The sequence below is a fragment of the Lemur catta genome, chromosome 11 (assembly GCF_020740605.2).
Source record: "Lemur catta isolate mLemCat1 chromosome 11, mLemCat1.pri, whole genome shotgun sequence".
NCBI classification, from domain to species: Eukaryota; Metazoa; Chordata; class Mammalia; order Primates; family Lemuridae; genus Lemur; species Lemur catta.
This window is the reverse complement of record NC_059138.1, coordinates 3933400-3958630: the sequence shown is the minus strand read 5'-3', so window position 1 is coordinate 3958630 and position 25231 is coordinate 3933400. Positions and strand designations below refer to the sequence as shown.

The following is a 25231-nucleotide window of genomic DNA, read 5'->3' as shown; positions in this document are numbered from 1 at the left end:
ATATATTTTAGTTGGCCAGATAATTTCTTTCTATTTTTAGTAGAGACAGGGTCTCACTCTTTCTGAGGCTGGTCTCGAACTCCTGACCTTGAGTGATCCACCCGCCTCGGCCTCCCAGAGTGCTAGGATTACAGGCGTGAGCCACCGCGCCCGGCCATCATAAATTACCTCTTTACTCTTCACACTAAGCCTGGGAAGTAGGTACTATAGTCTCCTGCATTTTCACAACAGGGAAACTGAGGCACAGAGAGGTTAAGTGACTTGCCCAAGGTCACACATGCATAAAGTCAGAGCTAAAATTTAATCCAGTGAGTTTTAAAAAGCCTGTACCTTTGACCACTATGGACTATTTAGTTATGAATTACAAAAGCTTTAGTACCATGACAGTGAAGTGTCTTTGGTCACAAGGGAGAGCTAGTGAGAGGACATGAATACTTTAACACAGCTCATCTTCATTAATGAAAAAAACTTCTCAAATCATAAGTAATACTGAGTTTAGGTCTATTTCAACCCTTTTTAATACCCTAGTTATAATCAAAGTAGCCAAACGAGAGCTGCCTGATTTTGGCCACACAAATCTAAAATTAAGAGAATTACTAATCAGAGGAAAGCAGCCACTGAGGATCAGGGCAGTAATGACACTGAACACATTTTCCATATTATAGTGCCTGGTATTTTTATGCACTAACTTTAAAACTCAGAAAAAACCTTCTTTAGGCTGGGCGTGGTGGCTCACGCCCGTAATCCTAGCACTCTGGGAGGCTGAGGCGGGAGGATCGCTCGAGGTCAGGAGTTCGAGACCAGCCTGAGCAAGAGCGAGACCCCGTCTCTGCTAAAAAATAGAAAGAAATTAGCCGGACAACTAAAAATATATAGAAAAAATTAGCCAGGCATGGTGGCTCATGGCTGTAGTCCCAGCTACTTGGGAGGCTGAGGCAGAAGAATGGCTTGAGCCCAGGAGTTTGAGGTTGCTGTGAACTAGGCTGACACCATGGCACTCTAGCCCGGGCAACAGAGCCAGATTCTGTCTCAAAAAAAAAAAAAAAAAAGAAAGAAAAGAAAAGAAAAAGCCTTCCTTACAGGTAAGAAAACTGAAAGCTCAGAGATAAATTATTTATACAAAAACATACTGAAGTTTCTGAGATGAGATTTGAACAGAGGTCTGAGAGACTTCAAAATGTGGGCTTATTCTACACTGCAGTAAACAAGGACAATTAGTGTTATACATTGTTGTTGGTATAAGTCCATATAATTAAAAATGTTGGGATTAAGAATACAGCATGATTTTTACCTTATTTGCTATCAGCTCTGGCTATCAGGAGCACAGTGACTACGTGTTTTTCTGCAAGCTACTCTTGCTTAGAATCCATTTTGCTCCTTGATAAGTAAGGCAGCACAAAGAACAGTAAGATAAGACACAGGATCATGTTGTAATTTTGCGCCCAGTGTCCAGATACATATTGTTGCAACTAGAGTTTTGGCTGAAAACAGAGCCAAACTCAGCAATTCTTGCTTACTTCTCTCTCGCCTGCTACTGCTCAGCAGCTCCCACTCCATTCGCTGGGACCTCTTTGAGTTTCCCAGCACAACTTCCCTGCCCGAAAGGAACCAGGTCAATATCCAGTGAAGATATTTTTGAAATGACTTTGTCTTGGTTCACTCATTCTACTGCAGTTACATGAGCGTTCTTGCTGCGCGTCTTCTAAAAATGTTCTAGAATGAACATCAATAAGGAGAGGAGAGAGACCCATGGAAAGCTGACTCCTTCAAAACTTGTTGCTGGTGAGATTGCACAATGGCAAGGAACACTTGGACCTGGCTTTTGGCAGTACGCTCTGTCCACATTGCTGGGAGTCCAATTTACACTCCTCAGCAGTTTTGCTCCCTATTGGCAAACGAATTTAATTTTTATTGAATACTACTCAGTCTCTAGAACATATAGTGATTGCCTGATGGGAGTTCATGGGCATTTGTTACTGCAAATAGAAGACATTCAAGGTAAAGAGCTCAAAAATAGAAAAATGCACTTGAAATTATAAAAGGACCGGGTTAGTCTGAAGGACTGACCTCTGAGGCTCCTTCTGGCCTTGACATGTATTATACCTGTGCTTACCAGGTGCTGGGTTTGCAATGCTTTAGCATTCTTCTGCTTCTCAAGAGAGCCTAAAGAGGGTGCTCAGAACAAAATTACATTTTAATCTATGCTAATTTTCAAAGTATGAGCCTCAGTGTTCTTATCTGATTAAGAGAGGTATTTATAATATCCACCTCGTGGGAATGTTGTGAAGATTAAATGTGATGATGTACTGAAAATGCTTTGTAAATGAAGACATTATTGTGATTCAGTTCTCCATGTGAAATAGATAGGAAATTGTTACAAATAAACCCCAAATGCTGTTTGGTAGAACAGAGGGAACTTATTAAAATACAGATCCCCAGATTTCATCTTTAGTTTCTGGCCGGTAGACACAGAATTAGTGATTGATTCTGATGAGATGCATACGGAAACACTCAGCCTATCTTGTTGAATGAATAAATGAAGGCAATGTGACTTGAAATTAGAAGGACGAATGAAATTTGAACAGAGTCTTGAAGGATGAAGAGATGAAGTAGGTGAAGAAGAATGTTCTAGACTGAGGGGCCTGACAGTATAGAGGATTTGAAAAACAGTGTGTGGTCTGGTGTGTCCAGATGTGTCAAGGGGCATAATGTGAGATGAGATTAGAAAGGTAATTTAGGATTGATCATAGAGGACCTTGAATGCCACAATAATGAACCAAATTGCTATTATTGGACCAAATTCCATAGTGATAGGGAATCATTGAAGGTTTTAGGGAAAGAAGACTGACATGACATATAAAGTTTCTGTATTTTGTAAACGATGCCCCTCATAGCAGTACAATTCTCCTGAAAGATGTCTTGTAGAGGCAAAAGCCTGGAGCCAGGGTGGCTGGCTGGTGGGAGGCTATTGAGTAGCTGAGCAAGAGCGACAGTGGGAATGAAAAGCAGGGGTAGAGGCGCAGGGAAGTGGTGGGATTGAGTGACTGGGACTTGGCAGCCGAGCGTATAGGAGGAGAGTGAGGAGGAGGGGTGTAGAGGACTGATTTTCCAGTCTGCATAATTGCCATGGTGGAGATAGAAACATAGCAAAGTTAATCTGAATATATTCAGTTCTCTAGGTAATTTCCTTAAGTCTTGTGGTTTGGGGTCTGTTATTAAGTCCTTGACACTCTCAACACACTCCGGCCAATCAACTCTTGCTTGGACCTTTTTCTCCTGCTGTTGCCAAGACATCAGTGAGGTCCATTGAGTGCAGTGACAGGCCCTTCCTCTTAAAGGAGAATGCCAGCTGCTTTCAAAGGAAGGGGGTTCTAATTTTTTGGTACTCCTTCCTCTGTCTGCATCCTCATGGCAACAAAGAACACACAGATCGCTCCTGCCTACAGCTCTGAGATTACGATTCAGAGCTGCTGGGTGGGCAGTTTCTGAAGAGAGTCTTTTAGTTCTTGTGTTCTTTTTCCTTCTTGGCCCAGCACAAGTAGTTAAATGCAGGAAATTAAGATCACATTGTGCAAGTACTCACGCATTAAATTCCATCAGATGGACGATCTCTAAGCCCTGATTGTTTTGTTCTTCAGCTGCCTTCATAAGCATAAATATGAAGACAGCTTGAAAGGTGTTTATGACAAGGACAAGTTCATTTGAGAGTGGTGCTGGGGTGATGGAGTACTCAGGAGAGTGATTATGAAGCCGTCACATCATCCCCCATGGAGGAGATGCTGAATTCTATACAGGAAGTGTTACGGTTTCCACGTTTCTGCCTGCGGAGCGGGCGGAGTAGGAGGCCATTGTCAGATAGAGGCACAATAAAGAGATGCCTCTTTTGGCTAAAAAAAGCCAACTAAAACACTTCTTTCATTACAAGTGGAACACCAGACATAAGTAAGAAAGGCAGGCTGGGCTACTCAAACAGAAAAGAATCCTAGTTATAATAATATGCATTTAGTAGTAAGACTTTAGCAAAGTATATTGGAGGGAGCAAATCTCCTTAGCGATATAATTGATAAAAATTGTACTCAAAGAGCTTCTTACAGATGCAATCAGTTTCTAATTTATAGGAGTTTATAATCTAAAAGAATAAGAGAGAAGAATATTTGGAGAATTGTCTTAGTTTGCTCTGGCTGCCGTGACAAAATACCACAGGCTGTGTGGTTTAATCAACAGAAATTTATTTTCTCCCAGTTCTCGAGGGCAGAAATCTGAGATCAGTGTGCTGGCATAGTTGGATTCTGGTGAGGCCTCTCTTCTTGGCTTGCAGACAGCCACCTTCTTGTGTTCTCACATAGTGTGTCTTCACACTGTGTCCCAGTGGTCTTTTCTCTTCTTGCTGATCAAACCCAATTTCAGCCATATACTTCAGAGGAGATGAGGCCCTTCTCCAGCCCAAGGGCGTCGACTTCAATAATCTAAGTCAACTCAGTACATCAGTCCCCTTACCAATGATTGCTTTGGCATAGCCTGTGGGTTGAATTGTATCCCGTAAAAAGACAAGTTGAAATTGTAACCTTTGGTACTTGTGAATGTGATCTTGTTTGCAGACGTAATTAAGACGATGTTATTAGGGAAGGCCCTAATCCAATATGACAGGTGAAGAAAACACCATGTGAAGATGCAGACAATCACAGGGAGAATGTATGTGACAATGGAGGCAGGGATTGGAGTGATGCATCTACAAGCCAAGGAATGCCAAGGATTGCCAGCAAACCACCAGAACCTAGGAAAAAGGCATGGAACAGATTGTCTCCTAGAGTCATCAGAGAGAACATGGCTCAGCTGACACCTTGATTTTGGTCTTTTGGCCTCCAGAACTGTGAGAGCATAAATATCTCTTGTTTAAGCCAGCTGGTTTGTGTTACTTTGCTATGGCCACCCTAGAAAAACAGAGCCAGTTAATGAAACAGGAGGGGAAGCAGCTGGGGACTTCTGGGCAAGAGTTTCCTCCAGCTCCCTCTTAGAAAGGGACTCAAGATGGGGTATTGGGTCCCTGTTTTTGGTCCATTACAGTTTTGGTGCATGGAGTGCTGTTGCCATCTCAAAACTGCAAGGGGATAAGCCTGAGGACAAAGGTCCACACGCAGGGCCTCGGTAGAACTGAATGGATGTACTCCTGATGATGCCATTGAATTGCTGAGTTGTCCTGGAATTATTGGATTTCTTACTGTATGACATGATAAATTTGCTCAATCCTCGTGCCCACTTTTAGTTAGGTTTTCTGTTACCTGCCTACAAAATATCTTTTTACATCAAGGGTTAGTGGTCAGGAAATCTTTTATTTTCTGCTGGCTGCTGACTGTGCCCACCATTCCCAATAAGTCTTGTGCAGAGGAGACACTCCCTAAAAATGCACACGCTTTATTACTAGCCAGTCCCAAATTCCTATAAAGGCTTCTTCCCTGGTGAAGTGGACTGGGTCATATATGAGGCTTGAGGTCCTCCTGGCCTTTGTACATGTTTCCCATCCCAGAAACACTCTCCCACCCCACATTCTCCTTACCTAGCTACTCTCTACCACTCTCTGGGTTTCAGCTTAGATACCAATGCTTTGAGAAGCCTCTACTGATTCCCAAGTCAGGGTTAGGTGCCCCTCTATTGGCTGTCTGGGTATCCTGGACTTGCCCCATCTTAGCATTTACAACACTGTATTGCAAGCCTGTTTACTGTCCCTATCTCTCACTAGACTCTTGAGGGGAGATACTCTGAACATCCTGCTTACTGTTGCATGCTCGGTTTAATACAAAGCCTGACATATAGTAGATACTTAGTATATGCATTAAGCAAATGAAAATGAAAGACATGGCAGTGCCAACAGTCTGTAATCTAGAATTTACTACGACGTTTAGGCCAGGGCTATGAAAAACTGGGAGCCGGACATGGCCTTGGAAAATGCAATCTTTGCTCCCAGCCTTAGGGTCTTATACTGGCATTCGTCCACACTTCTGACCTTTCATTTTCCTCTCATCTTCTACTTCTCTCTCCAGTTCTACTGAACATTTTCTAGGTCTGGGCCTATTTGATCCTTACAGGTAAAAAAAGAAATGATAATGGCTTACCTAGGAGTAGCCAACTAATCTATTACTTCTTCTAGGGAAAAAACATAATGCTTTAAGTAAAAACTACATGAAACTACATGTTTCTAGAAAGCTCCTAAAAAATTAATGTCAAGAATTTATGATAAGGCAAGAAATAGGAAGCAAGCGTGACTTTCAGTACCTTTGTAACATAGTAAGTAGGTGTTTGCCTTTTTTGGTCCCTGGTTTCAGCAAAACTTTTTGATAATTATCCCATCATTGATACTTGAAAACCTTTTCCAGTAATGATCTTGGTGCAATGTTGACTCACTTAAGGTCATTCATTCCCTAACGCTGAGCAAACATTTGTTTTACAGATTTTTCTTTTTAGAAGAAATTTTGCAGTGTTAAGTATAATAATTCCAACAGTAATTTTTTCCCTATATAGTGAAGTTTATTCATTCATTCAACAAACATTTGGGTTCTTCCCATGTATGTACCAAATACTGTGTTAAGCATCTGGTCATCAACAGTGAGCAAAACAGATTCAGGCCCTATCCTAGCAGATCTTACAGTCCGGTAGGGGAGACAGACTACAAATAAATACATATAAAAAATTCTGCTCCAAATGTTAGGACTGAAACCAACAGATTGTTGAGATAGAGGATAAAGTGGGGGCAAGGGACCCAGTCAAGGTGATCAGGGACAACTTTCCTGAGGTGACATTTGAGTCAAGACTTAAAGGATGAGAAAAGAGCCAGGCCTCAGAAATGGGGTCACATTCACGTAAGTCAGTTAAAAATAAACCCCAATCTCTCCAGTACCAAGGTTGGATGTGTGGGCCAACAAGCCTCGCTGCCAGCACTAAATATGGCGGGCGAGGGGCGGGGCACGCGCGTCCTGATTGGCCGGCCTGGGAGATGCGTCACGAGGCGGCCGCGGAGCATCCGGGCTCCTGGCGGCGGCGCTGCGGCTGCTCACGGGAGACGCGGCGCGCGGGGCAAGCGGGTGTCCGAGCGCACGGCGGCGGGGCGCTCCCGGGCGGCCGGCTGGGCCCAGCGCCGCGCGTCCCGAGCATGGCGGGCTCCCTGCCTCCCTGCGTGGTGGACTGTGGCACCGGGTAAGAGCCGCTCGGCGCCCACCCCCGCTCCTCCGCGGCCCCGCTCCCGGCCCCTGGCGTGTCGCCCTCACCTGAGGTCGAGCTGCGCCCGCCGCAGGGGGTCTCAGCGCCCCGACCACCTGGGCAGGTGGGGGCGCCGGCACCAGCTTCCCTCCAAGATTCACTCTGACGTTGTAAAACCCCCCTTTCCTCTCCAGGAAGGGCCACTGGAGGAAGGGAATTGAGAGGGAGGGACGCGGTGCCCAGTTGAGTGTGCCCCTCTGCTCCTCGCCGCGCCTCACGTGGCTGGGCGGGGGTCCCCGGGACCCTCGGCACCTCCCCGTCCCGCCGCTGGCGTGGATGCCCTGTCGGGGATCCCGGAGCCAGCAGGACCTCAGCCTGTAGGAATGCCGGCTGGTGAGGCACAGATCACTGCAGCTCTCTCAGCGTCACTTACCTCCTCGCTAACGGTGTCCCTGCCTTCTCACATTCTTAAAACTGGCCCTCATCCTGTGCCCTCGTGTGCGTGTCGTTTCTCCTGGCTGATGATGCTTTACCACCTACTTGTGGCGATATTTGCGTTGATTACCAGCTTGACACCTTTTTTATTGCCCGCTCTGCGCTTTTCCACTATGAAATGGCACACTCAGGCCAAGCTCTTGATTTACTTTGCATAGATTTGCCTTTTCTCTTAGAAATGTGTTTAAAAAGACTCCATTTTGAAAAACAGTCGAAATTTGGGAAAGCCATTTGTGGTATTCTGTATAGGTTTTTTTTCTGTTTTTTTTTTTTTTTTTTTTTTTTTTACTTTTTGAGTGTGATCGCTTCTTTTGATGCTAAAGATATTCAAAAGGGACCTTAGGAAATGTCCTGCAATGTCAGTGCTCCAAGCTTGGCTGGTTTAGCTCATTTTAGAAAGGTGATTGCTGAATCCGTCTAGTTGGTAGTTTGGGAATACAAGTTTGCCTGCTTGCATCATGGATATAGTGCTTAATAAAATAGCCTGGAAGTAAATTTAGTCTCTTAAAAGATTTTTCAAGAAAGGATTTTAATCATTTCTGCCACCAAATATTCCATGGCATGTTCACTTTACCCTTGATTCTTTTGTGTGGAAAAATGCTCTTGGTTTGGTTTCCTTGACAACCTTGTGGGGGTGTCTTTAATTTGCTACAGTCCATCTCCTACTTATAGTTCTTTCCTTTGCTGCTGAAGCGACCAGTTGTGGTTACAGGCTGGAAAAATCTGCCTCTTTGCTGGTGTTAATTATTCTTTTTGATATACACAATTGTATTAGAAGTTTTGTAGCTTTTTATCTTAGAAATAGTTTTTCTACCTAAAACACAAGCCAAAATCAGTACTGATACAACTCCCCAATTACTGGCGTCCTTATCAGGCCCTCTCCCCACAATCTCATTGTTTACCCCATCCCCCCCTCAGGTCTGGTTGTGTCAAGAGTGAAAGCAACATATAAAAGTATTTTTCATTTCACGTTTGCACGTGAGATTTTTACTATTTTTGGTCCTGCAAAACTATTGAAATATAAAGCATCTCTTGGTAGTAATAAAATAATGCTCATAGAATTTGCCATACCTTTATATTAGTAAGCTGGGGACCTTACTCATCATTCTTGCTATAAATATCTAAAATGTCATGTTCAGTTTTGACCTTTTTAGGTAAGTGATTGATGTAACTTTGCTTACTTGGAGATTAAACTTCAGTAAATCATTCGTTTGTGGCCCAAAGTCATGCTTCGGGCTTTGGTGTCAAGACTTAGAAACAGTGGCAGGGAATCTTCCCAGTGGGTTTCACATGAACATATTCTGTTGTGGAGACTACTGTGGTTGTTGTGAATTCCCAGTGTTCAGTGTATGGCCAGAAAGAGCACCCTGAAAGAGCCTGAATTTATGTACTTTAGCACGTTAGTAGTTCTTATATTTCCCAGAGAGCTAAAATTGTTTTTGGATTGACGTTTGCCTCAAAATAGGACAAAAAATGGTAAAATGCAGATAAAAATAACCAGGACTAAGGAAAAGAAGGACCTGGGAAGTCACCCAAACTTTTAGACCGGTGGTTGCTGAAGTTGGGCCTCACGTTTGACCTTAGTTTTCCTGTTTGACGTCATAGGAGTCATTGTTAGTTACGTAATTAATTCCTATTTTCAGGAAGGAAGAGAAATACTTGTTTCTTAGGTTAAAAAGCCTTCTTAGTATGAAATTCTAAAGGAAATATTTATGTTGAGTTATACATAGTGGGCACTAGTGGGGGGTGTAGTGGGCACTAATAATTTAGTAGACAATGTGCTAAACTGTTTTTTATAGCAAACAAATTTCATACCAGCAGCCTCAGATCCTCTGATAAACACTGAGACCAATTGAGTGAGCACAAATGTGCTAGGGGCCAGGATAGTGTGGACAAAGGGATCAGCTGGATCCAAAAATAAAGCTTCATCTATTTAAAGGAATGACTAGGCTGCATAGTTTTCAGAGAATATTTCACAAATCCAGTCTCACTTCTCTTAGCCAAACTTTTCAAATGAGGATTTTTGTATTTTAAAACTTATTTTTGAAAGAATTTCAAATCTGAAAGCTGGAAGAGAACAAAATATTGGCCAAGCACAGTGACTCACGCCCACCATTATCCCAGCATTTTGGGAGGCTGAGGCGGGAGGATCGCTTGAACTCAGGAGTTTGAGACCAGCCTGGGCAATGTAGTGAGACCTTGTCTCTACAAAAAATAGAAAAATTAGCCAGGTGTGACAGTATGTGCCTGTAGTCCCAGCTACTTGGAAGGCTGAGGGAGGAGGATTGCTTGAGCCCAGGAGTTGGAGGTTGCAGTGATCATACCACTGCACTCCAGCCTGGGCAACAGAGTGAGACCCTGTATGAAAAAAAAGAAACAAAAACAAACTATTATGTATTCTTCCAGTTTCACCAACTGTTAACATTTGCTTTATCATTCTCTCTGTATATCTATACATGTTATTATTACTTTACTGTATTGTTTGAGAATAAGTTACATACATCATACTCGTTTATACCAAGATACTTCAGTGTATATTTCCTGAAAACAACGACCTTCTCATATAATCATAAACCAGTTATCAAAATCAGAAAATTTAACATTTATTTATTTATTTTGGAGAAATGGTCTCACTTTGTCTCCCAGGCTAGAGTGCAGTGGCATGATCATAGCTCACTGCAACTGTGACCTCCTGGGTTTAAATGATCCTCCTGGCTCAGCCTCCCGAGTAGCTGGGACTACAGGCACTTGCCACCATGCCTGACTAATTTTTTAAATTTATTTTTTGTAGCGATGGGGTCTTGCTGTGTTGCTCAGGCTGGTATTGAACTCCTGGGCTCAAGCAGTCCCCCTGCCTCGGCCCTCTAAAGAATTAAAGGTATGAGCCACTGTACCCTGCCCAGAAAATTTAACATTTATGCATAGTATCCTATATGCCATATGCATACATGAGAACAGTCTCAGTTATGTCTTTTATGGAATTTCACCCCCCCTCTCTCATCCAGCACCATGCATTGCATTTGGTGTCATGATGTCTTTTAAGTCTCATTTAATCTACAGCGGTTCCTTAGCTTTTTCTTGTCTTTCAAGATGTTGACGTTTTGGCAGCTATTTGTTACCTGATGTTTCCCTATGATAGATACAGTTTATGTATATTTGTCAGGACTACCACAGAAGTGATGTTGATCCTTCTTAGTGCATTCCATGAAAAAGCTTAAGATAGGGATTTGCCTCTTTTTTTTTTTTTTTTAATGAGACCGGGTCTCACTTTGTCACCCAGGCTGAGTGCAGTGGAGCCATCATAGCTCACTGCAGCCTTCAATTCCTGAGCTCAAGGGATCCTTCTACCTCAGCCTCTGGAATAGCTAGGACTACGGGTACATACCACCAAGCCTGGCTAATTTTTATTTCTAAATTTTTTTTGTAGAGATGGAGTCTCACTCTGTTGCTCAGGCTAGTCTCAAACTCCTGGCCTTAAGCAATCCTTCCACCTTGGCCTCCTTAAGTGCTGGGATTACAGTTGGGAGCCACCATGCCCAGCCTTGCCTTATATTTGATGAAGGTCATTTGGATAGGGTGATGTCTACTAGGTTTCTTCATTGTTCAGTTACTGTTTTTCCCTTTGTAATTAATAAGTCATTTGTGGGGAGATATGTTCTTCTTTAAACTTTCACCCATTAGTTTTAGTATCCATTGGTGATTTTTGCCTGAATTAGTTATTATAGTGATGGGTACAAAATGGTGATTTTAAACTCTAGTATTGTCTCCACCTATTAGCAATTTTACTATAAGGAAGAGCTTTTCCATAGTCCCCATTTATTTTTCTTCTGTGTGGATTGTTTTATTGTAAGGGTTGTAATCCATTTTGTCATACTTATTATATTCAGTGGATTATTATCTATTGATATTATTGCCATTGTTTTGATGCTTAAATTGTCCCAGATTTGGCCACCTAAAACTCTTTCAAGCTTGCTTCCATGTTCTTTAGACATGTCTCCATCATTTTTTGGGCATTCTGCTATTATCAAAAGATAATGACAGTCTTGTCATGTATATGTCTTTTTGTATTTTTTTTTTTTTTTTTGCCAGAGTATCGCTGGGATAGATTCCTAGAAGTGGGATTTCTGGGTCAAAGGGCAAATTTGTATGTAATTTTGCTATACGATGTGAAATTCCACTCATTAGTGTGCATTCTCACCAGTGATGTGTGAGAATACCTCTGTTTTACAGACTCATCAACAGAGTACATTGTCAAATCTTTTGATTTTTACCAACCTAGAATACAAGAAATTGTATCTTACTGTCTTAGTTTGCTTTGTATTTCTATAGCAGAATACCACACACTGGATAATTTATAAAGAAGAGAAGTTTATTTGGCTCATGGTTCTGGAGGCTGGGAAGTCTAAGAGCAGCTTGCCAACATCCGGGGAGGGCCTTAGTGCTGTGTTATCCCATGGTGCAAGGTGACAGGCAGGAGAGGGCAAGATTGAGAGGAAGAGAGAGGGTCAACTCGCTGTTATAACAATCCACTCTCCGTAGCGGACCCAATCCCATGATAATGTTCATCTGTTCATCAGACTGGATTAGTTGCTGAGTGAATAATCCATTCCTTAAGAGTGTGGCTCCTCTTAATGGTCCACTTCTAAATGGCAATTAAATTCCAAGATGAATTTTGGAGGGGACATTCAAACCATAGCACTCAACGTAGTTTTAATTTTGATTTGTTATTATGTGGGAAGATAAGCATCTATCCATGTGGTTGAGAGTCCTTTGTATTTCTTTTTTTCTGTCTCTTCCTTTACCTAACCCATTTTTCTCTGGGCTTTTGCTCTTTTGCTTCTTTATTTTTAGATGCTCTTCATATATTACGGTATATCAGGGGTTCCACAGACCACCCCCCAGCTTCAGTGATTGTTACGAGGGCTCTCAGGACTACAGTGAAAAGGTACAAAGCAAAAACATGTGGGAAGTGTCTGGAAGAAACTGGGTGCAAACTTCCAGAGTCCTCTCCCAGTGCAATCATGTACCCGATTCCTCCAGCATCAAGTTGTGACAACACAAGTACAGTGCTGTTCATTGGAGAAGCTTGTCAGAGACTCAGAGCCCAAGGTTTTCACTGGGGGTGGTCATGCAGGCACCCTCCGCATGGCATGCACCAGAATTCCAGAGTCCCAGAAGGAAGGCAAGAGTTTGGTGTAAACTGCATTGTTTGCACAGTGTAGGCACACTCTTGTCATTTAGGGAACGGTGGGAACCCTCCAGAAATCCAGGTTCCCAGATGCCAGCCAGAGGCCAAGACTACAAGCAGATCTTTCAAGGGAAAGCAGTCTTGGGCCTGTTAATGCTTGTCTTCACGTAAGGATATTAACCCTTAATGATATGTTGCAAATATATTTTCCCTATTTATCATTTGTCTTTTATCATGCAAAATTTGTTGTTTTTTTAAAGTAATCAGATTCATTAATCTTTTCCTTATTTCTGGATTTGGAGTCATAGTTAGGTCTTTTTCATTCCTAGATTACATGGTATTTATTATTATTTTTTTTTACTGGTTTCCTTTTTTCATTTAAATCTCTAATCCAGTTGGAATTTATCTTGGGATATATGGTATGAGGAATGGACGCAGTTGGATCCATTTTTTTTTCCTTTTGGCTGTCCTGTTTATCTCAACATCATTTATGGAAAAAACTGAATAACTGGAGATGCTGCCTTTATTGTGTACTAAATTTGTCTATTCGATTGTGTTCATTTCTGGATTTTGTATTGTGTTAGTTTGTTGGTCTATTCATAACCACAGCACTACAGTCTTAATTAGTGAGGGTATTTGAAATGGTTTAGTATCTGATGGTGCCGGCCTCCTCTGCCTATCCTATTCTTCCTTTTTAGGGCTTTCCCATGTATTCTTGCTTGTTCTTCTTCCAAATGAACTTTATATCAGCTTCTCTGTTTCCAAGGGAAAAAGCCTGATGGCATTTTGTATTGGAATTATAGTAGTTTATTTAATGAGCATCATCATCTTTATGTCTTCCCATCAAAGAATATATGATATATCTTTTTATTAGTTCAAGTCTGTTTGTATCTTAGGAATATTGTGGTGTTTCTTCAAGTAGATTTCTTTCTTTTTTTTTTTTTTGGAAACAGAGTCTTGCTCGGTGACCTGGGATAGACTGCAGTGGCATTATGGCATCTCACTGTAACCTCAAACTCCTGGGCTCCTGTCATCCTCCTGCCTCAGTCTCCCCTAGTAGCTGGGACTACAGGTGCATGCCCCTGCACTAGGCTAATTTTTCTTTTTCTTTTCTTTTCTTTTCTTTTTTCTTTTTTGTTTTTGAGACAGAGTCTTGCTCTGTTGCCCTGGGTAGAGTGCTATGGCATCAACCTAACTCACAGCGACCTCAAACTCCTGGGTTGAAACGATGCTCCTGCCTCAGCCTCCCAGAGTGCTAGGATTTACAGGCATGAGCCACCATGCCAGGCCTAATTTTTCTATTTTTAGTAGAGACGGCTCTTGCTGGTGCTCAGGCTGATCTGGAACTACTGAGCTCGAGTGATCCTCTGGCCTCGGCCTCCCAGAGTGCCAGGATTACAGGCGCGACCCACCATGCCCTGCCCTGGTAGATTTCTTGTTAAGTTTACACCTAGGTGTTTGATTTTCTTTTTGCTGTCATAAATGCTGTCTTTTTTTTCATTTTAATCTTATGTTTTTTCTGGAGTATATAAAGGCTATTAGTTTTTATGTGTTAATTTTATAACTTGCTGCTTTACAAAATGTTTATCTTATTTATATGAATTTTTCCCTTGATCTTTAGGGTTTTCTGGATATAAATTTGTCATTGGCAAATGTCCTTTCCATTTTTATGGACACTAATTGCTTTTTAATTGACACATTGCAGGGGCTAATACCTTCAAAACAACATTGAATAGGAGTGGAATTAGTGGACATTAGTAGTTGTGGTGTTTCTAAAACAAGTAAGATGCTGGTTTTTTGGATTGCTGTTTGTGTATATACGTGCACACACATAAAATGTGTATGTATACATATGAATATATGTCATGTTAAGAAAGTAACTGTTACTTTATATTTTCTTGACATGTTTATAGTATGAATGGATGTTGAATTTGCCAGATATCTGTATCATAAATGGAGTATGTAGTTTTCTTTCTTAGCCAGTTAATTATTAATATATTAATGGGTTTTCTGATGTTGAACCACTCTTGCATTCTGGATTAATCCCCACTTGATCATGATGTATTATTTTTTGATGTGCAGGTAGATTCTGTTTGTTAATATTTAGACTTTTACATCGATATAAGTGGGACCAATTTATAGTTTTGTGTTTTGGTGCAATCTTTGTCAGATTTTAGGGTCAGTGTTACATTTTCTTCACAAAACAAATAAAGTTTTCATTTTTTTGTGCCCTGGAATAATTTAAGTAGTATTAAGACTATCTGAGTTTAAAGTCTTGGTAGTAAAACTGGGCTTAGTGCTTTCTTGTGTGTGGAGTTCTGCTCTCCCTATTTCTTCTATGTCTATTTAGATTTTCTGTCCTTGTGGAATCAATATTAATATGTTGCATTTGTCTAAAAAATGTCCACTTCATCTAGATTTTTCAAATGTATATATATAATAGCCTCTTCATTTTTAAAAATCTCTGTTTTTATGGTTATTTTTCTTCTTGTCACTCAAATTTGTGTGTTATCTTTTCACCCCTTTTTCCTGACGGTTTAGCTAGTGGCTTATCTAATTTGCAGATCTATTTTCAAAGTGCAAGCTTTGGGGTTTATTAGTTCTATTATTTTACTGTGTTTGACTCATTTATTTCTGCTTTTATCATTATTAATTTCTTCTGCTCTTCTTTATTTTGTTTTCTTGTTTTTGTTTTGAGTGAGGGAAATATTAATAAATTCATTTTTATTTTTTCCTTTATGTTGAAAAGGTATTTAATAGTACAACACTTTGGCTGCTATGTCTTTAGCCGTATTTATCCCTTAGATTTAGATTTATTTTTTGTTACCATTTTTAAGAAATTTCTGTTTTCTTGTTTTGAATTTCCCTCTTCACTCAATATTTATGTGCTAGCATGTTTTAAAATTTGTAGGTGGAAGGACCTTTTTTTTTTTTTTTTTTGAGACAGAGTCTCACTCTGTTGCCCAGGCTAGAGTGCTGTGGCATCAGCCTAGCTCACAGGAACCTCAGACTCCTGGGCTGAAGCAATCCTTCTGCCTCAGCCTCCCGAGTAGCTGGGATTACAGGGATGTGCCACCATGCCTGTCTAATTTTTTCTATATATTTTTAGTTGTTCAGCTAATTTCTTTCTATTTTTAATAGAGACTGGGTCTTGCTCTTGCTCAGGCTGGTGTCGAACTCCTAAGCTCAAATGATCCACCTCGGCCTCCCAGAGTGCTAGGATTACAGGCGTGAGCCACTGTGCCTGGCCCCTTTTGTTTTTAATTTCTACTCTTATTAGGTTATGGTTAGAGAATGCTGATAGTATTATTTCTGTTCTTTGGACTTCATTTTTTTGTGGACTAAGATATAGTTTGTGAATTCTTTATGTTCTTGGAAAGAAGGTATAATCTCTATTTGTGAGTTCAGAGTTGAACATATATCTATATTAACTATCTTATTGATGTTATTTAGGTCTTCCAATTTTTTTTGTCTACTTAATCTGTCTTGGACTGAGAATAGTATGTTAAGGTCTCCTATTATTAGTGTTTTTCTTGTTTCTCCGTGGGTTTCCTGTATTTTCTGCTTTATGAAAGTTGTTGCTGCCTTACTGGGTACCTGCATATAAATAACTTGTACCTCCCCTTGAGTTGTTGCTTTAGCATTGTAAAGTAGTCTTTTAGTGTTTTCTCCCCGAATTCTTCTTTGTCAGATATCAAGATGTGTGATCTCTGCTTGCTTCTTCTTGTGTTTGCCTGGTATGTATATATTTGTCCATCCTTTTGTAATTATCCTTTCTGAATTGTTTATACCCAACATATTGTTGGATTTTGCTTTCTAGCCAATTTGAAAAGGTTACCTTTTAATGGGTGAATTAAGCACGTTTGTACTTACTATGATTGATATATTTCACCTCAGTTTTGCCATATTTATGTTATTTTTATACATATATGCTTAAATATAATCTTTTGCCATATAGTCAGTTTTATTTGATTTATATCTTTTTTGGTGGACTTTAGGATGGATTATATTTTTGTCTAATAGTTACCTTTATATATAACCCTATTGTGTGGCTGTTTTCTGTTGGCTCTCAACTATGAGCAGAAATGAAATTAGCTTATAATCTCTTCTTCCCCTTCCCTGTCCTCTCTTCCAGGATCTGATTTGAAAAAAGAAAAGAAAGGCTTTTCTAATTAATAACTATTAGACAGTTAGCAAGTTTATTTTATTTTTATGTATGCTATTTTTGTGTTGTATCTATATTGACAGACTCTAGAGCCATTCATTACTACACTTTTTCCCTTATAACTACCATAAAACTTCATTTATGAAAAGTTCTCTGAAGCATTAGTAGCATTGATTTTACCATATATCATACATCCTTTTTTTACTATAAACGTTCTTTCATACTTTGTTGGATGTATCATGGTATAAATATACAGTCACTTAACACTCCTTCATGGAACCTCCCAAAATAAATGAAACTAACCAAAACAGAGAAGAAAATAGCTAAAACTCATATCACATTTTATGAAATTTACAGTGGAATGTGGACCCATTTGCAGGAGGATATGAGATGTGACATCACTGCCCATCTCTGGCAGGTTGCAGGTGTCTAAGCATAAGTTCCTGAAGGCACCGCTCACAGTCCTTACTGCAGGGCTGGGAGCTCAGGGATGAATAGCCCATTGCCAAAGAAGGCATATTCTGGCAGCAGTTCATTTCTGTGCTACGAAATAGCAAGGCATGCTGGGCTAAAGGAGGGATCATGTAGTAATACTGTCTTTATGTTCTTTGACTTTGCATCCTAAAGGGGAAACCTATGAGGATGACCAGCTTATATTTGAGCAGGAATTGCTGATATCTCAGATAAGCCATTTCCCCTTAAACTTCCTGTCCTCCACAGTGAGCTGTGCAATTAGATGTATCCCCAGAACAAAGGGTTTAGCAGACTTAGTGGGAAAGTATACCCAAATTCAGGCTCTGACTGCCCACTGTTGCAGCAAATTTTTCTTTCTTAACCAGCCAAAGGACTGCATAGAGATTTCAAGACATTGTATTCAGTATCTATGTAAGCGGGGAGAAGGGTTGTTTTGTTGTTGAGCAAAGAGCAGGTCCAGAGAGAACTGGTCCCATTCAAAGCTGAGCATTAAGCTGAAAGGACCCATCATGGGAAAGGAATGTGGCAAATAAAAGTAGGTGAAAAATGTACTTTGGAAGGAGTACTTCAAGGATTAGAGTGGAATTTTAGGTAAAACCATCTTGCTCTCAAAAAATTTAGACATGAGCTCAATAAAAGAGGAAAGAATTAATTAAAAAAGATTAAAAGGAAGGTAAAAGGAGGCTATGAAAGTGAGTTGACATCCATAAGGAAGGAAGTAGAAAGGAAACCAAAATCATTTCAGAAATGAAAACCATGTTGAAATTGCAAGAGGTAGTACCAGTGGTTCTGAAATCTTAGTTACATGAAGGATAAACTTTGGGAAATGACATAGAACACAGTGGGGAAGAACAAAGAGATAGTAGTGATTAGAGAGAAGGTAGAAGCTATGGAAGAGAATCAGATCTAGCATAGTCAGAGCTGGTGTTTCTTAATGAGGGAACAGAGTAAGTGAAAAAGATGAAACGTGTAAATGAAAGGTGAAGAAAGTTTTCTTGGAATAAAGGATCGTATAATTATATAGATACAAAGGCTCATTATGAACTGGCAGAAATTCAGTAAAGAGTCATTAAAATGGAGACATATCCTGGAGAATGTAATAAGCCTGAAAGATAAAGAAAGAATCTTACACATATTTAAGAAGGAAAAAAGCAAACAGGCCACCTATAACAGAAAAAATAAAATCAACCCAGTCTCATATTTTTCAGCTATGTAATTTGCTAGAAGGTAATAGAGCAATGTCTAAGAATGGGGGAAGTTGGGGAATAGGGGAGACAATGTGATTGGATTGAAATGTCATTAAAATGTAACATAATGACATCTTCAAATGTGCAAAAGCTCAGGTGTTACAGCATTTCATAAACCTCACCGAAAAATCTACTTGTAGATATAACCCAGCTAAATGAAAGATGAATCAACGAGGAGTCCACAAATGGAGAGGTTGAAGTATGAAAATGCCAGCTTTAATAGTTGAGTAAATACTGACCCAGCCATAAAAATACCAGCATAATGATAACACTACATAGTAAAAATTTCTGAAAGGCAACATAATGGGGATTATTAGGGTTAGGGCAGGGGAGTGGGAGCAGGGGGATGCTTTGTGCTAACTGCTTCATCTTCATAATCTGTAGTTAAGGAATACCGTTTCGTTTTTGAAGTTGATAAATTGAGAAGCCTATTATACTAAAAACAGACTTTGAAATTTACAAATTAGGAGGAAGAAAAACAACTAATAAGAAAACAGATCACTGAGCAAAAGATAGAAAACAAAGGCAACCACAAAGAATAGTATAAAAGCTAAAAGCTAAAACAAGTGTAAGACTTAGGTACTTTGCTCATGAGGTGAACTCACTTGGTATTGACTCAACTAAATTCATATTCTTAACTAAAACTATGTTGGTTACATATAAGTTACAGTCATTCAGAAAGTAAAAGGATGGTAAAAAATACAGCAAACAAATGCAAAGTAAAAGAAAGCAGGAATATCATTTGAATGCAAAAGAAAAATAAGGGTTTATTATTTTTTTGGTTCATTTAAAAAGTTTTGGTTTTAGCCTTGTACTCTGACCGTTGCCAGTTGACTTGAGTCCAAGAACCCTTTGCTTTACACATTCCAGAGAATCAGCTTCAAGAGAGCGCTGGAGCCAGGGAGGAACAAGTGCCCTGCAGTGTGGGGCAGGAGAGGGGCTCTCCCCCTGGCCTCAGTATTTCAGGTACCTGTGCACCAACCACCTCCGGAAACTTTGAGAGTCTGGGGTGTATGTTGGGCTGGTTCTCGGCTCTTGCCTCTGCTGGCTTTCTCACATCTCCAAAGTCAGTTACCACAGGTCCTCAGCTTTCCAGGGCCAGAATCTTGCTATTGTCTCCTTCCTATTCCTGTGAGTTAATATTGCTTTTAAAAAATCATTTTGCTTTTGTTTTAGTGGGATTTCAGGAAAGAGTGATATTAGATCATATGTTTGGTTTGCCGTTTAAACAGTTAAAACATTTTTTGAACACCATTTTTTTTTTTTTCCCAGTGAGATAGGGTTTTGCTCTGTCGCCCACCATGCTGGGCTCAAGTGATGCTCCCACCTCAGCCTCTTGAAACTATAGGCATGTGCCACTATACCTAGCTTTTTTATTTTTATTTAGTTTTTGGTAGAGATGGGGTCTCCCTTTTTGCCCAGGCTGATTTTGAACTCCTGGCCTCAGGTGATCCTTCTGCCTCAGCCTCCCAAAGTGCTGGGATTACAGGTTTGAGCCACAGTGCCCGACCTAAACACCATTTTAACTGGAAGTCAGAGTTCACTTTATAATGTTCAAAATCCACAAAGGGGCAGTACCTCATGATCTTATGTTTACCAAATAATGTAGGGGCAAAGAAAATGCATTTAGATGGAAAAGTAGAAAAGTATGTTAAGTAATATAAAATTTAAAGGCAGATCAAATAGACACACAAAAAAGATACTAGATTTAGAGAAAATAACACCGTTGAACTTATATATTGAATTCTTTGTTCTATAAGCAGAGAATGCACTTTTCTATAGAACAGCCAAGCAACATTAAAAATTGATCATATATTAATTTATAGTGAATAGTATGGGATTGTATTATTTAAAAACTTATATCATTAAGATCTGGGAACAGTTTTACTTTTTTCAAAACCATCTTTAAACCGTGAAGATGTTAGGGGGGAGTAGAGCTATTCTGATTGAAGTTTGGGATTTGAGACTGGCCCTCACAGGGGACTTAATCAAAAGAAGCTCCCTGCAGGATAGAGTTTGAGAACACTATTTAAAGACGTAAAGATGTAAAACACTGTTTTAAGATGTAACATTTCCACTTTAGAACATAAATTAATTGAGCTTACATTGGCACCTTCTGCTCAAGACACATGGTTGTAGGAGGAATTTCAATTATATATAAATATGTTGAGTGAATGGTAGATTAATTCTCCTGACTTTGCAGAATTGAAAGTCTACATGTTACTGCCATTGAAAGATAGTGGCATTTAACAAGAAGAGTGAAAGAGTCTTTGCATGAGGTCTGTTTAAAATGTTTGGGGCAAATAAGGATATATTATATTTATAGAAAGAAACATTGGAAAGATACACTAGAATAGCAGGTGGATGGAAGGCAGAAATGGGGTAGATGGGTGTAGGAATAGGAGTGAAACTTCTTAATGGAGACCTTTTCATACTGCTTTGAATTTTGAACTATGAGAACCTTTTTTGTTTAAAAGGCAGAGGTGTAACTATTGATATTGCCTTAGGAAGTATTGATTCTATTTCCATAGCCTCCGCTTCTGTCTTTCCTGATTACCTTATGAAAAAAGGTCTTAAGTTAGGGTAGGAATGGAAGGAAGGTGGTCTTGAATTTGAGAAAGTGGCTGGCAATCAGTAGTTTATATAATTTGCAGAATGGTGCCTGCCTCTACCATGCTATCTTTTGGAAGGTAGTGTCAGAACTAACAAAAACCAAGGGCAATTAATGTAAGAGTTGATGGTCTTGAATGCTTTGTACACAGGTTTGGGAAATTTGATTAATGTAGTTTTTCCCATTTGGGATAAAAGATATATACATAAAACCAGAAGAGTAGTAATATGACATTTTAGCATATAGAGAGACTTTCAGAGTAGACACATAAAGAAAATTATTCAGGAAAATAATTGGTATATTTGATCATCTAAACTGTTTAAATGATTACATTTCAGAAATTGTATAACTCAGGGTTAAACAACAAACGGAAAAATTAGCAATATATGTGAGCAAGCATTAATATCCTCAGTATGTAAGATTTCACACATATTGATAAGAAGACACTAGAAATTTAGTAGAAAAGTTATCTAAGGACAATTCATGGAAGAAATAGATATCACTAGTACATATCAAGTAATATTTAGTAGTAAGTAAATAAAATTATTATTTTATTTTTATTTTTTTGAGACAGGGCCTTGCTCTGTTGCCCAGGCTGGAGTGCAGTGACGTGATAATAGCTCACTGCAACCTTGAACTCCTGGGCTCAAGCAGGCCTCTTGCTTGCCTCTGGAATAGCTGGGACTACAGGTGCACACCACCACACCTGGCTGATTTTTCTGTTTTTATGTAGAGATGGAATCTCGCTCTTGCTCATGCTGGTCTAACTCCTGGCCTCAAACAATCCTCCTGCCTTGGCCTCCTAAAGTGGTAGGATTACAGGTGTGAGCCACCACACGTGGCCAAAATTAGTGTTATTTTAAAAAATTTTCTTATTTTTGAAGCCTTCCCTAAGTCCCAGATAAAATTATTCAATGAGATCCTACTTTTACTTTTGAATTGGGAAATATTTTCCAAAAATGGTAACATTTAACATTGAGTTGGGGATTATTACCGACATTGTGGAGATGAAGAAACAGGTATGGAGGGATTAATTTTCTTGCCTAAAATCACATAGCTGTTGCTGGTATTTGAACCTGCATTGTGGCACCATTATACTGCCTCACGTCATAATTATATACTGGTTGCAATTGCTTTCAAACTGTATTATGCATCTGTTTATGGCAGTAACTATAAATCTTCATTTTGGATGGTTGTTTGATATTTTACTGAATGGATGTAATATAATTTATTTACTATATCCTCTATTTTGAGTGTTTCTAGTTTTTTGTTTTGCTATTGTAGTGCTTCAGTGAACATTTTTTGTGCATATCTTTGTGTAAATGTAAAAATGCTTCTGTGGGGGTAAATTCCTAGAAATGAGCTATTTGGATAACAGTGTATATGCACGAAAACTATCTGGGCAATAGAGTATTTGCATTAAAAATTTTGATAGATCATGTGAAACTTCTCTTTATAATGACTCTTCAACCTTTTACTACCACCCATGTATAATTTATTACCACCTTCAATATTGGCCCAGATTTGGAATGGTTTTGCATTAAATTTATAGGCAGATTTAGTGTTATTTGATGTTTCTTTTAAAAATATTGATTGATCCTGTATAAGATTAAGGCGTGTCTCTTATTTGCTTGTATATGGAGCGTTTACATCATATAGTTCATTCTTTTTTTTTTTTTTTTGAGGCAGTCTCACTCTGTTGCCTAGGGTAGAGTACCGTGGCGTCAGCCTAGTTCACAGCAACCTGGAACTCGTGGGCTCAAGTGATCCTCCTGCCTCAGCCTCCCAGGTAGCTGGGACTACAGGCACACGCCACCATGCCCGGCTAATTTTTTCTATTTTTTTTTTTAGTTGTTTGGCTAATTTCTTTCTATTTTTCGTAGAGACAGGGTCTCGCTCTTACTCAGGCTGGTCTCAAACTCCTGAGCTCAAGCAATCCTCCTGCCTCGGCCTCCCAGAGTGCTAGGATTACAGGCGTGAGCCACTGTGCCGGGCCCCATATAGTTCATTCTTAAGGGTAATATTATTTTGTTGTTGTTGCCATTCTGAGTGGAATCTTTTCATCCAGTATATATTCTTGTTACTGTTAGATAGGAAAGTTGTTGATTTTTGTCTGTTCACTTAGTAACTGATAAACTTACTAAATTCCCTTATTTCTTTCAGTTTTTCACTTAATTTCCTTAGATATTCCAGGTATTCAGTTATTATCTGTAAGTAATCAAATTTTTGCCTCCTCCTTCCCAGTATTTATTCCTTTTATATATTGTTTGTGATTTATAATATATGGTTCTTCTAAAACAATGTTAAATCAGAATAATGATAATGAGTCTCCTTGGCTAATTCTGACTTTAATAGGGATGCTTCTAGTGTTTCATTTTCTTTTGACTTGAGAGATTTTTTTCCCCCATCATCTCTTTCCAAGGATAACTTGTTTCTGTTTTTAATTTTTTTTCCTGTTATAATAGATGGAGCCTAGATTTTTTTCCCACTACCTCTTAATTACATAAATAGTTTGAATTGAAAAGGATTTCTTACATTTTTTTCATATAGTACCTGAACACATAGTGTTCTAAATAATACGAAATTGGTACATTTGAGTCTTTTCTTCTGAACTTCTGACCAGTACAGAACTTCAACATTATAGATATATCTTACTTGGTAAAAATGGTAGGTGGTTTTGTTAGAATATGAACATGAGGTTGGGAAGCTTGCATTATATAAAAACATTAAAGGTAATTGCATGTGGTGTAGTTTAGGTCAGTGATGCCTCGGCTGGTTGACCATCAGGACCATAGGAGGAGGGCCAGGGAAGTGTGTAAAATGCAGATGCCCAGGTTTCTTCTCTGGAGATTCCCATTAGTGAGTCCTGCACAGGCTGTAGGAATCTGTATTTTTGGAGCTTCCCAAGGTGATCTGATCAGCCAGGTGTGTTTGGTTCTTTCTGGATGCCTACCCAGATGATCTTAAATTTGCCTGCCAGATAAAGTAAGCCATGTTACAACAGAAAAGCTGAATTTGAAGTCATGTATCTAATAGGTAAACATTTTGAGGAACACTTTGAGGACCTGGGCCATGTCATTCCACCTCCTAGCCTGTCCCCCCCCCCCCATATATCCTCAGTCTCTGAATATCCTCAGTGATTAATATGGTGCCTGCTACATAGTTTCTAGTTAGTAAACTGGTTGAAAAAGGGAGCTTTCTTTGTTTTCATAATGGTATCTTGAACACTTTCCATATTTATGAATTGTGTTTTAGCCAGGTGGGGTGGTACGTGCCTGTAATCCGAGCTACTCCGAAAGCTGTGGGAGGATCTCCTGATCCTAGGAATTTGAGACCAGCCTGGGGAACATAGTGAGATGTTGTCTCATTTTAAAAAAAAAAAAGGAATTATGTTTTACTGTTTTTTTGGTCTTGCTCTTTATGTGGTTGAACTGTTATGTTATCATCTCTAATGGGGCATGCCAGTCTAGCATTGAGTTGTCCTAGGAAAGAATTTGAGGAAATGTACTTTTTAGATTATATTTACAGTGTTATATTTAACGTTGTCATTGAAGGTTGAGCCTGTGTTGGTGGAGATTTTATTAAAATTTTAACGTTGAATGTCTCTTCTTGAAAAACCATGTTAGATGTTTGTTACATTGTGATTATTCAAAGTAACAAAACCTCAAGTGTATTTGATACTATTGTATAAGGAATAGCACAGGAAAATTGAAAGATATTAAATTACCATAAAGTGATCTGAATAGTTTGTGCTTTTGCCAGTGGGTTTTTTTTTTTTTTTTATAGCTTCAGTTCTGCTTAGGAGAGCAAAATCTTTTTTTTTTTTTTTTTATATATTTTTTTTGAGACAGAGTCTCACT

General features: G+C 39.4%; 1 protein-coding gene across 6 annotated transcripts in view; it reads left to right on the top strand.

Annotated features, from left to right (window-relative positions):
- The first annotated feature begins 7002 nt into the window (after positions 1-7002).
- The window catches only part of ACTR3B (actin related protein 3B), a 71435-nt gene continuing 53206 nt past the window's right edge, over positions 7003-25231 (top strand). For 2 of the 6 annotated variants that reach the window (XM_045564255.1, XM_045564256.1), the window contains exon 1: positions 7014-7188. Coding sequence is in view for 1 of the 6 variants with exons in the window: in XM_045564254.1 (XP_045420210.1) it covers positions 7145-7188 (44 nt within the window). In the remaining 5 variants the exon portion in view is untranslated. Of the gene's footprint in view, positions 7189-12548; positions 12632-25231 lie in introns of those variants that run through there. The other 4 variants (XR_006738119.1, XR_006738118.1, XM_045564254.1 and 1 more) reach the window with 3 other exon arrangements.